At 38.4% G+C, this 12,553-nt stretch overlaps 2 protein-coding genes across 2 annotated transcripts; both read right to left on the bottom strand.

Moving 5' to 3' along the window:
- Positions 1-4,953: 4,953 nt before the first annotated feature.
- LOC145473549 (G-protein coupled receptor 161-like) lies at positions 4,954-6,090 on the bottom strand. Its single transcript, XM_081455052.1, has one exon. It carries the CDS (start codon positions 6,088-6,090, stop codon positions 4,954-4,956), a length of 1,137 nt encoding a protein of 378 aa, XP_081311178.1.
- A 4,220-nt stretch (positions 6,091-10,310) lies between these two features.
- On the bottom strand, positions 10,311-12,553 carry LOC145469797 (adenosine receptor A3-like). The gene has a single exon (XM_081453610.1). The coding sequence runs from the start codon at positions 12,449-12,451 to the stop codon at positions 11,372-11,374; it is 1,080 nt and encodes a 359-aa protein (XP_081309736.1). The 5' UTR covers positions 12,452-12,553; the 3' UTR covers positions 10,311-11,371.

Raw genomic sequence — 12,553 nt, 5'->3', positions numbered from 1 at the left:
TTAAAATATTCTCCTTGCAATATTCATTTGTTTCCATGTTTCCGATTATGGGATGTTTCCAATATCGCTCAGAAGTAATTGAGGGGTCATATCTTTTAATGAAGTGCAAAGTGCTCTCTTGCTGTACAACCTATGTTTTTCTTTGTTAACCATAGTTCTAGATGAAAACAGAATCAAATCTCTCGTGAGCAGGAAATAAAATTTTCAAAGAGAGTTGAAAAATGTGAAATGTCACGGTGTTCAACCCGACATGTGTGGCCTCAATAGCACAGCCGGTAAACAGTAAAAACTTTCGTTCAGGGGAAACGGCAAAAATCTGCTGGTGTATACTAGTGCATTATGCCCGCCGTGTAGAAAAACATCTAAGCTTTTGATTCATTGTACTTTTAGGCCAAGCACCAGTACCTGAAAGCCGTGAGCGACGAGAAGTTTCGACCTACTAGACAAAGACAAAAATGAGAGAATTTTATCTTGTTCGAGAAATGCGAATTACCTTGACAAGCTCTAAATGTAAGAGCTTCAATACCAAAATCTGACTTGGCTACTCTCAAAATTTCCAAATATAACATTTTGGTAAAGAAAAGGCGAGCGAAAGCCGAGAAAATGATGAACAGATATACCGCAAAAAACCGCTCGCATCACAACAATCTTCCGCCATGCTGGAAATTTGGCAGAATAATGCATTGCGGTCCTAGTGCGCACACCACCTGGTTTCAACTACTGTTGTCCTTTGTTCCCAGTGTATTCCAATATTCAAATTGCTAACGTAAATCTTATGGCGTAATTCATGTATACAGTAAAAATTCAAATGTAAAACCGTCGAACATTTGCAACTGAAGATGACATGGGGATGTCGAAACATGTACTGTAAAATGAAATATGTTGTTTCCTTTTTGAAAATAGGCCCTTTGCACGATCCGGTCACATGGTACAAAATCACACATGCTGGTGAGCAAGTTCTGCAGTGGGACTTCCAAAACAAAGGCAGGTCCAGGTGGACTGGTACGAGTGGCATTGTTTTGGAAGCCCCACTGTGCAACTTGCTCACCAGCATGTGTGATTTTGTACCATGTGACCGGATCGTGCAAAGGGCCTATTGCTCGATCTGCTGTTTCTATGACCGTTTTGTGTATTAATTTAATGACAGACAGTAACGTACGTTTTTGAGAGGGATTAAATCAATATTAATAGTATGCTTTTCTTTTACATGGCTCAACCCTTTTTTAGCGGCTCTTCATGTGGCACGAATAATTAAATTTTGGTAGATATTTCCTATTGGTGCGAGTGTACCTGTTACGTTTTTTTTACAAATTTGGCAGCCACAGGTAAATTCAGTTTTATTTCTTATTTCAAATACCACATCTGGACCAAAGATATTGTAATATTCTCTGGGCAACCGACTCGCTCCACATTAGTTTCGGGGTGACCCATGCAGCGAACGATACAATTTCGCGTGCCCATTCAGCGACCAAATTTGTTGATAGTTATATATATATTTTAAGTCTTTAAAAAAAAAAAAAAAATAGAATGTTGCCTTTGTCATTCTCTATTTTCCAGTTGCCCATAATGCACTCTGTTTGCCCCCCAAATTTTGCATAAACTATTGTTGTGAAATACTCTTGGGAATATGCAGACCTCCCAAGAGTATTTCACAACAATAGTTTATGCAACATTTGGAGGGGGGGGGGGGGGGCAAACAGAGTGCATTATGGGCAATTGGAAAATAGAGAATATATGTTACAATAAAACGTATTTGCTTGCCAAGTTTAAACAATGGAAGTCTTATTAGTTAGGTGGAAAAAAAGGATTGTTTCTTTTTCCTTGAGGACCTTCAGGTGTCCAAGTGACAGGGAATCATGTCCCGTGAGGAAAATTCCCACCAGCAGCAGCTGGTCACGTTGTGAGTTCATAATATGCCTGTAGATGATGAAGAATGTAAGTGACCAGCTCTCAGTTGGCTTGATAACTCAGCTGGTAGAGCACTGCACCGGTATCGCAGAGGTCATGGGTTCGAACCCGTTCAGCCTTTTTTTTTTTTCAGGCTTTAATTTTACAACTGCTTAAGTTGTGTATAACTGCGATGATCAATCGTTTCTTCAAACATGTTTTTTACAATTACTGTCTAATTTCTCGCGCGCTGATTGGCTCATTTTTATCATCAATAAGAGTACAGACGGATAGAATTTTAATTTATGCAAGCTTTCAACTATCAGCTGTCAAACTGTCAACTTTTTAACCAATGAGATATTATGGACTTTTTTAAGTAGCCAATCAAAAAGCGAGAAAAGCAAATGACAATGTTCGCGTCTTTTTGAATAAAATTTACTTATCTTTGTTTGCGGCAAGTTTACGGCGTCTTTTCCCCTCAGTTATTCCCGGTATTTGACCATTTTGGGGTCTTTTTATTGTAAAAACCAAATTGACGTCAGCTTTTTATGGTCTGTCCTCTTATTGATGATAAATTTTGTCATAAATTTGTCAAAGTTTACTGCGAAACCACTCGCCTGCGGCTCGTAGTTCCACAGCCACTTTGACAATGTTATGACGCAACTTATCATCAATGAGAGGAGAGACGCTGTTAAATTTGCAGCTTTTTGACATCAGGCCAACTGGAACACAAATTTGCCGTCGTTTCAAGGTGCACGACCTGATCACGCGCGAGTCGAAAGTTCAAATTGTTTTTTCCTTAGGGAGTTATATTTAGTAAGTTTTGTTTGCCCTTGGGAGTTAATGAGATTTTACCTATGACACGTGACACGTTCTCCTCCAATCGGAAAACGTATTTGAGTTGGGAGGTATAACAAATAGGTTTGTTTACGCAATTTTGTCATTGAAGCGGCTTGCGCGCCGTCTATTAACCATTTATAACAAATCTTAAACGCAATAAGCGAGTAACTCAGACAGAGGGGGATGCAGACCTTAAGCTAAGGGGAGGGCCCCGTTGTGTTTTACGTGCCCTGCCAGCTGTTCTTCCTTCTGTCATTTCTTCTTTTTTTACCCAAAATAAGGGGGAGGCCGGGGTCCCCCGGGCTCCTCCCCTGGATCCGCCACTGTCAGATACTAGACAAAGACAGATGTATTAAAGAACAGATTTATTTTCAACTACTTTGTGTTAGTTAAATTTATTTCACCAGTTAAGTTCTCTAAAATTATTTTTCCGGTGTGAAATTTCGCGCAAAGTTTGAAGTTTTACTACAAATTAAAACAATTTCTGTCAGTCGTTGCTATTAAAATCACTTGAAATCAGACCTTTTCTACCGTGCATTGTATAGGAGGAAGCGAATAAATTCGCTAACTGTATTTCACAGAAATTGTCTTAAATACAGCAACGATCAGAGAGGTAAACTCGACGAAAATTGACTCATTTTTTACTTAAAATGTAACAGTGAGAGAAACACAGGATTACGCGCCATTACAGCGCCAAGCTACAAACAACCAAAAAAATCTCACAACTTCAAAACACTCAATTAAATTTACCACAGCAACTTTCCTTGCCATTTAAAAGTGAATAGAGATACACTTGCGTTGATTAATTGATCGTCGATGGAAGTGTGAAAAAAGCAAAAGATTGACGATTACCGGTAACTTTGAGGAGCAAAATTTAGGAACGGTCCGTAACTCAGGGTGTCGGACCGTTGGAGCGTGCGCGATAAGCCAAACAGATGTAAGGATTTAGGATTCCGGACCCCTGATAATTGTCATGTTTGGTAAGATTGGTAAGCATGCAAATGTCGCCTTCTGAATAATCAAACTTGATGTTGCTGCTGCGATGTTCTACTCTACTGTTTGATTTTGTTGCTATATAAGTGTGAATGTGGTGTGTGTGTGTGTTGTAATGTAATGAATTTAGGCGGCCTGGCTTAGCTTAGCTGAATTATTTTTTTATGCTGTCATTTTCTTGACCAGGGCGGTGTCCAACCAGAAAGCGTTTGCTATTTGGTGCCCCTTTGGCCACCGCTCACTCATTACTTTACCGTATAAAATGTTTTCAAATGCCTTATATAGTGTAAATAAAGAATTGAACTGAAGTGAATTGGCACAGATGGAATCTTCAAAAATAAACCAGCAACGGAACTCACATCCCTACCCCACAACAAATTTCAGCAACCTTTGGACAATGACAGAACAATACATGTTCAAATTTACATTTCTTACTCCTTCGATTTCGATTCTTCTGTGAACAGCTAAATATTACACCGTACATACTATTATCAAATGTTGTTTGATTTAAAATAATGTGCACATTGGGTTAGAGCGGTTTAAAACCAACAACCAAATTAATCACACCAGCCAATCATAACGGAGACAGACAAACCAAACAAAACTCTACCATAATGTAAGATATGTTGCCGACGCGAAGCGCGGGAAAACGCGTGCGAACGAATCATGATCGCTTTTGGTGATACTTCTGATTAGCTGACAAAGCAGCGCGAGTTTTTAAGCCAATTGCTAAGCATGGTACTGCAAAACTGAAGGAAATGTGAGTTACTTTCGACATTCAACTGCACGAAAATTAAACCACTCTTTGTTTAAAAACCCCCTTCAAAGTTCTAATTGATCTCCTGTTGATGGCCGTGGATTATTTATGTAATTAGTGAATTCTTTTGTATACATGTATCCCTTGAAGCTAAAACTAAATTAGCTTTTCTGATATGAAAGAATCTAGTACGCGCCTACTAATTTTAAAAAGTAACATCTTGAAGGGCTTCGGTTTGGAAAAAATTGCAATGTCGACCAACGGGAATCAATATTTCGCTCGTCGCTTCCATTGAAAAAACTAGTAAATTGGAACACGTCAGATCCAGTGACAATATTAATTTTCACACTTGGAAACCACCATGACAGAAATTAAAATTTGATTTCCGTCGTAAACAAGTGGAAAAATTTGTTCGTTTTTTTTTCTCAGCGATCATACCTACCACTGATATACGGAGAAATTTTTTAATTCACTTCCTAAGCTATTCGAGCGCTTTCCGAATCCTGAAAATCAGACTTTGGTTTGGAGGTATCAGCTTTCTTAAGAAACGTTTTGACTAAATCTCCTGAGACTTCTACCACTTCTGGAGCTTCCGTACGCGTCGTATTCCTGTGAACTGAAGATCGTACTTCAGCAGATACTCTACGAGATCTTAGACACTTGGAACCACAGCCAGCGTAAAGACGAAACATTTCTCTTCTGAAAGCCTGATTCCTGATCCCATACACCAGAGGGTTGCACATACTGTTGGCATAACCTAACAACAAGGTGCCGATATCAACTGACCGCGGTAGCGAGAACGGAGAGTAAACATCTATAAGCATAGTGATTGCAAATGGCGTCCAACAAGCCAAGAATCCAGCAACAACTATCAGTAAGGTGTTGGTGATTTTTACTTCATCCTGGGTCATGTTGAAACGCGTTCTTCTTTTCTGATTAACAGGAATATCATTCCCTTGGGCAGTCTGTGTATCTTCTTGTGATTTTTTCTTCTTACTATGTCGATTTAAACGCCGCTTTGCTTCCCTTGTAAATTTTAGAATGTTAAAATATGATACAAATACTACAGATAGAGGTCCGAAAAAACATATCGTTAACATAAAATACATGTAATACACGTCAGAAGACCAGGATACAAAACAGTACGATTTGCCAGGAATATAACGATATTCAGCCCAGCCAAACAGCGGAGGGATGGATAACAACACACACATTAACCATACAATTCCCACAAACAGCACCGATCTTCTAGGTGTAAAGATGGAGTTGTACGATTTCCACCGCACCACGTAAAAATATCTGTTGATTGCTATCATAGCAAGTGACATTACGGATGAAACAAACGACAGCATTGTAGTGAATCCCAAGAGCTTACAGGCTCTGTCTCCAAATATCCAGCGCTGCTCGACAATGGTGACCACAGTTACTGGCATGTTTAACACGGACACGAGCAAATCAGCGAAGGCAAGGTTGAGAAGAAAGCCATTAGTGATGGTGCGAAGGGTCTTTCTCCTTGTGAGAATCACAAACAATGTGATATTTCCAAAAATAGAAACTGCACAGATGATAACGAGAATGAAGGCTTCGATGATTGCACTTGTTTTTGGCATCATTTTGAAGCACACACATGCGGCCGCGAGTTGATCACTGAAAAAAAATGCTTTGTGTGCTATTTTAATGACCGTTTTTGAGATGTATTTAATCAATATTATTTGTGTGCTTTTCTTTTGAATGGCTAAACCCTTTTCAGCGGCTTTTCATGTGGCATGAATAATAAAAATTAGATAGACATTTCTCGTTGGTACGAGTACACCTGTTATGGTTTTTTTGTTTTGTTTTTTTTCTTCAAATTCGGCAGCCACAGTTAAATTCACTTTTTTTTAAATCTCAAAATTGCGTTATTTTGAGTATTTGTTGTGATTGTCTTTTTCCTATTTTAAAATATCACATCTGGACCAAACAGATAAGTATTTTCTGGCAAACCGACTAGCTCCACATTAGTTTTGGGGAGGCCCATGCAGCGAACAATACAATACTTCTTTAACAAATAGATTGTTGTCTTTGTCAAGTATGTTAAAACGTATTTGCTTGCCAAGTTTAGACAATGGAATTTTATTAATTATTTAAAAAAATAAATGGAAAGTGATTGTTTTTTCCTTGAGGACCTTGAGGTGCCCAAGTGTCAGGGAATTCATGTCCCGTAAGGAAAAATCCCACCAGCAGAGGAATTTTTCCTATTTGATAGTTCTCGTGTCGAATTAAGTAACCAATCTTTCATTTTGGGGTTTTTAAATTTTGTGCCATGAAAAACCACGATTTTTTAAAATTTACCATCTGTAGTACAACTTACTTTAAGTAATTCCTACCCTTAATATAATTGCCATTAATAAATATATTAGTAAAATTTCTTGAGTTAGTGAGATGTCGTGGAGTGATAATTCCCTAAAAGTTTGATCATCGATTCCTTTAACATTTGCTGATTTGTCTGGTACATTGGGAGATGAAGGCATTAAATCATTAATTTTATTGCCGTTTTTACTGGCGGTTAACTTTTATTGTTAAAACCTTGAGTACAAGAAGTGATTTTGCGGTCATCAATGGGCCATATTGGTATTCTTTCTTTTTTGTTTGCATTTTAATTTTTTTTATTTCATGTTCGAAGTTTCTCACAATACTCACTATACATACTTACACATACACATATAATGGACAGTGGACCTTTTAACAGACATTACACCCATTCTTATTTAGGATTATAACGACAAGTGCAGTACGAAATTTTAGTTGCATTAGCTTTCAATATACTTGCCCTATTTTTTAAGATGGGTGGGCAATTTGTTACTAGATTTGGCGACCATCATTTGAAGTTGGCGAGTCATCTTAATCTTAACGTTTAATACTATAATGGATGGTTTGGTCTTATTAAATCTGCAGGAATGAATATATTTTTTCCCAATCAACAAAATATGGTTTACAAATAAGTCTTCTTTACCTTCAATTTAACCAAACATTATGTCTTCAATTTATTAGAAAAACGTTCAATTTCGATATCCTGGTTGCCCATCTATTTTATAACTTCTGCCCAGAATTTGTTGGGGTAATGGCAAGTTACAAAGATTTGTTCGAGAAATTCGTCTGCTTATCCACAAAAAGAGCATTAAGCTGGAGATGAAATTATGCCAATTTTGCTAAGGAGGACATTCGTGGCAAGACATCTGTTGAGAAGTTTATATTGAAATTCGCGTGATTTTGTACATGTGTCCAAGGCAACACGATGTGGTAGGCTATATATTTTTTCCAATCTAATTCATCAGATACGAATTGAGCATTGTATTTGAGTTGAGCTGTAGGTGGAGTAATGTCAGTCTCTATTTCGAATTTCCTTATATATGATCCTCCATACGGCTTTAAGTAAGACATTTTGACCATTTAAATATAACTGAACTTGATTTGGTAAGATGAAAGGCTCAATAACAGAATGGTTACACATTTACGCCATTCGGTTGGAAGAGCTTAATTACACAAGTAAGTCTGAATGCATCCAACGGAGAGATATTCAATTCTCGTGGCTTACATTTAGTGATAAGCTTATTGTCTTCAGAAATTAAATGAGGTCCGCAATTCTAATCCTATATTTGCTAAACTATTATTATAGACAGACTTACCATCAATACAAATAGCTTTATTATTCCGTCCATGAAATTAGTTTTGTAAGATCCTCTTATGTGGAGTTTTGTACGCTGCCTTGGTTTGCTACAGAGCATTCTGCGAAGTATTTGAGACATTCCTCATAAAACGTTAACGTTGGAAACTCGATGGGCAAGATTTTTGCATCAAAGTCGCAACACAGGATAAATTTACCGCTAACAGGCTTTAAATAGTGCAGAAGTATAGTTTTCCAACTGCTGGGCTGCTCACTTGCGAGCATTTGCAACAAAGTATTCTCTGAGTTTCAGTTATGGAGTCTAGGTGTGGAGTCTGACATCTCCCATATCATTAATAAGCGCTAGGCGTTTGATTTTGTCTTTTAATTTCTTTCCAAATAAAGTCAAATATAACTTTATTGACGGCCTCGTTCACGAATTCTTTGTCTAAACAAATCCGACGCTTGCTCGATATAGGAATATTGGAATAATGAATGTCTTGACAATTTGAATTCTGCCAATAATAGTGAGGTCTCTTCACCTCCACATTTGTCAAAGTTCACCTTTTGTTTGATGCGATAATCATATGTGAAATGAATCCCCAGAATTTTAACATATGTTTTTATTTTTATACTTTTAAAAAAATTGTGGTTGAGTGATGAGTGAGCACAATCTCCAAGTAAAATAATTTCTGACTTGTCATGATTTATTTTGAGTCCCGAACACTCTCCAAAACCTTCTAGAAGCTCAAAGAACTTCAACGGATAAATAATTATCATTTAACAAAAAGACGATTAAATCATCTGCAAAGAGTTCCAATTTAATTTTTTCACCATCCACCATAATACCCTGGACAATTTTGTTGCCACATATACTAATAGTCAAAATCTCCAAGACAATGATGCACAAATAGAAGGATAGAGGATCTCCCTGCAGCCTTACCCTTCGCTGAACTTCAAACGGGGCAGTGGAAAAACCGTTGTTCAAAACACAGCTTGATATATTGTTATGAAATGTGGTATTCTCGGTATTGGACTGGAACTAGCTTGCAACTGAGGCTAATGCGGGCAGTCTTTTCACATTGGCAAAAGACGGTAATCTCTTTCTAATGATATTCCCTTGCTTGAGCCTCGATTGCATTGCAAGCTTGTTTCAGTTCAATGCTGAGAATGAAAACATGCCCTATTGCTGTTTTCAATTCATCTAGACAAGCGTACTAAATTAAGTGTCCGCAATTCAATTAGTAGAGGGGTGTTTCCTCTCGGCTAAATATTTTCGACACGTTAATAAAGTTTTATGTATTTGTGTACGTGTGTGACTAAATAGATATAACCTCGGGATAAATCAGAAACTTTTTTGAGCCATAAACGAAAGCTAGGCGGACTAGACTTTCAATTGAACACACATTTGCAGGTTTTGCCCACCGAGGGTAATCCTAGTGCGCTGTTCAAAGTTGTGAATGGAATAACGATAATCAAGGTTACATTCGAGCGTAATATATAACCTAAAAATATTTTTTTTGTGTATTATCGGCGCAGTCGTCATCGCTGCTGCATATTATTTAAATAAAGGCAATGGAAATAAGAGTCTTTAGCTACATCAAAGTTCAGAGCAAATGACGCCAACAGCAGCTAGAAATGTCTAGTCCATTGCACGTCTAAGCCCTAAATCGATGTGGCTAAAGAGTTTTGCTGTCTAAAGCAAGCACAACATTATCGCCACAGGGCAAACGGCCTACTGTTACGGGACTAAATGTGACCCGTACAGTTTACACATCTCCTCAGGCCCGCCTCACGTACGATAATGGACGACGCTTACTAGCAAATCGTTAGACTTGGGCCTTCATTGGACTTGATGATGTCCTCGGGCAGACTTCCTTTAGACAGCAAATACAGAACGCTAATCGGTCCCTCCTTGTCAGAGTCACCGCGCGAACTGAATTCAGACGAGTGTAGCCTGGGCTAAACTTAACACAAATTGAAAAGGGGGTGGGGGTGGGGGTGAGGGGTCGATAAATGATGAAAAAAATACCTAAATAAATGAAACATGCGAACCCTTAGCCTTTACCACTCCATGTTCTGCTGCAATTTTGCCACTCTAGCTATTCTGGGCGTATGTCTTTGTGATATGTGTGCAAAATAGAAGCCAACAAAAGAAAGCCTACACTTTGTGAGTTAAGTGCCCCCCGGGGGGGGGGGGGGCACTGCCATATATGGGCTATACAGGTATGTGCCGCTGTGAAGGGTATGGTTTTCAAACAGTTTACTCTAGGATAGGGTATATAAATTAGAGAGTTTGGGTCTAGAATAGGGTATAATTTTTCACAAAACTGACTAGTTGGTTGAAGATTTTATCTAGACTAAGGAAACCAGGAATTGTCACTCAAAAATATAAAAAAATCAAATAGGCAAGTTTAAATTTACGCACATCAGCCTCAACAGTGTCGATAGATGGGGGGATTTGGGGAGTTTACTCTAGTGTAGGGTAGCAAAATTCAGCTGAACTAGCTCTGGTATAGGCTAAGGGTTCCAAGGTCCCAGCGGCGCACCCCCACCCAGAAATTCCCAAAGTAGCCCCCCGGGGTTAAGAGCGACCTTGCATGGTACAAACCCGGTTTGTTTTAATAATACACCAGTACTTGCAAGTTCACCAATACGTTTCATCTCTAGATTACCTAATCCACGAGTTTGGCCATAGGTCTCCTTTGATTTAAAATGGATTACATTTTTTCGATATCTTTTTTTAAACAATTCAATTTATCCTTTCAACATTATGTACTTCTGCTGTCACAAGGTGAAAAAGATCAAAAATGTTTGCCGTGATTGTTATGACGTAGTGTTTTTCCCCGCCAAAGACTGGAGATTTTTAAGCATTTCCATACTATTTTCGGACTTCCCTACTTTAAAAAATAGAGTTTTTAATTTCCAGACAAACCTCTCCTGGCCGACATCTCCAAAATACGGACAACTCTTTATTACAGATGGTTAACTCTGGCGCTTTTTAATTCGCTGTGCGTGCGTATTAAAAGGGTTCGACTGTGCTTACTGATATTAGTTGAATAATTTACAGTGCCCCCAGTTAGCTTAGCAGTACTAAATCCAGTGATACTTAAAAGTAAAGTAATTTTTTTTTTTTTACCAATTAACCTGAATGATAAATATATGCAGTGATCTAAGATGTATGTCCTCAGGTAACTAAAGATCCGGAATCAATTTATGTCATGACATGTCAAGGCAGATGAGCGATCTAATTATATGGTGCTTTCTTCTATAATCTCGACTGTTAGATCATCTCTGGAGCTCACTTGACCAGAGTTTAAGTGCCCAGTTCTAACAAAACGCACTGTGTTGATCACGGACACCCGAGTGGTATTAAAACGTGGAAAATAGCAACTCCTGATGAAACCAGCCACTTCTTTTCTGAAATTTTGATTCCTTATTCCATATACAGTGGGGTTACACATGCTATTGGCGTAACCTAACAACAGCGTACCGATGTCAATAACTCTTGGCAGTGGTCTTGGAAAGTAAACATCCAAAAACATTGTGACGACAAATGGTGCCCAACAAGCCATGAAACACGCAACAACAATCAGTAAAGTGTTGGTAATTTTAACCTCCTCCCGCGTCATCCTAAAACGTCTCCTACATTTCCTATCTACAGCGGAAACATCGTTTTCTTGCTCTGTTAATATTTCCTCGTGCGTGTTATTTATGTGCTGATTAACGCGCCGCTTAGATTCTCTTGTGAATTTTAGAATGTTAAAGTACGATACGCATATAGATGTTAGAGGTCCGAAAAAACATATTGTTAACATAAAATACATGTAATATACATCTGAGGGCCAGAATACAAAACAATACGATTTGCCAGGTATATAACGATATTCAGCCCAGCCAAACAGCGGAGGGATGGATAATAACAAAGAGACCAACCACACAATTCCAGCGAACAGGAACGCTCTTCTAGGTGTGAAGATGGACCGGTATTTTTTCCACTGCACCACGTAATAATATCTGTTGATAGCTATCATGGCAAGCCACATGACCGACGAAACAAACGACAGCATTGTAGTGAATCCCAGAAGGTTGCAGGCTCTATCTCCAAATATCCACCGTTGTTCTACAATGGTGACCACAGTTATCGGCATGTTTAACACTGACACGAGCAAATCAGCGAAGGCAAGGTTGAGAAGAAAGCCATTACAGATAGTGCGAAGGGTTTTTCTCCTCGTGATGACAAAAATTAAACTTATGTTTCCCAGAACAGAGGTTGCGCAAATGAGAACTAGAATGGTGGTTTCGATGACTGAACCTTCCACAGACGCCATGAGTAAAACAATCTTTCCAAATAACAAGATGGCTATACTTTTTGCATCTCCGAATACTTTTTTTGTTCCTGTTTGGTTCTTTTTTTTGGTGTACAGACCTCA

Source organism: Orbicella franksi, chromosome 2 (genome assembly GCF_964199315.1).
Source record: "Orbicella franksi chromosome 2, jaOrbFran1.1, whole genome shotgun sequence".
In the NCBI taxonomy this organism is placed as follows: domain Eukaryota; kingdom Metazoa; phylum Cnidaria; class Anthozoa; order Scleractinia; family Merulinidae; genus Orbicella; species Orbicella franksi.
Note: the sequence above shows the minus strand (reverse complement) of the source record. Positions and strands in the feature narration are given on the sequence as shown.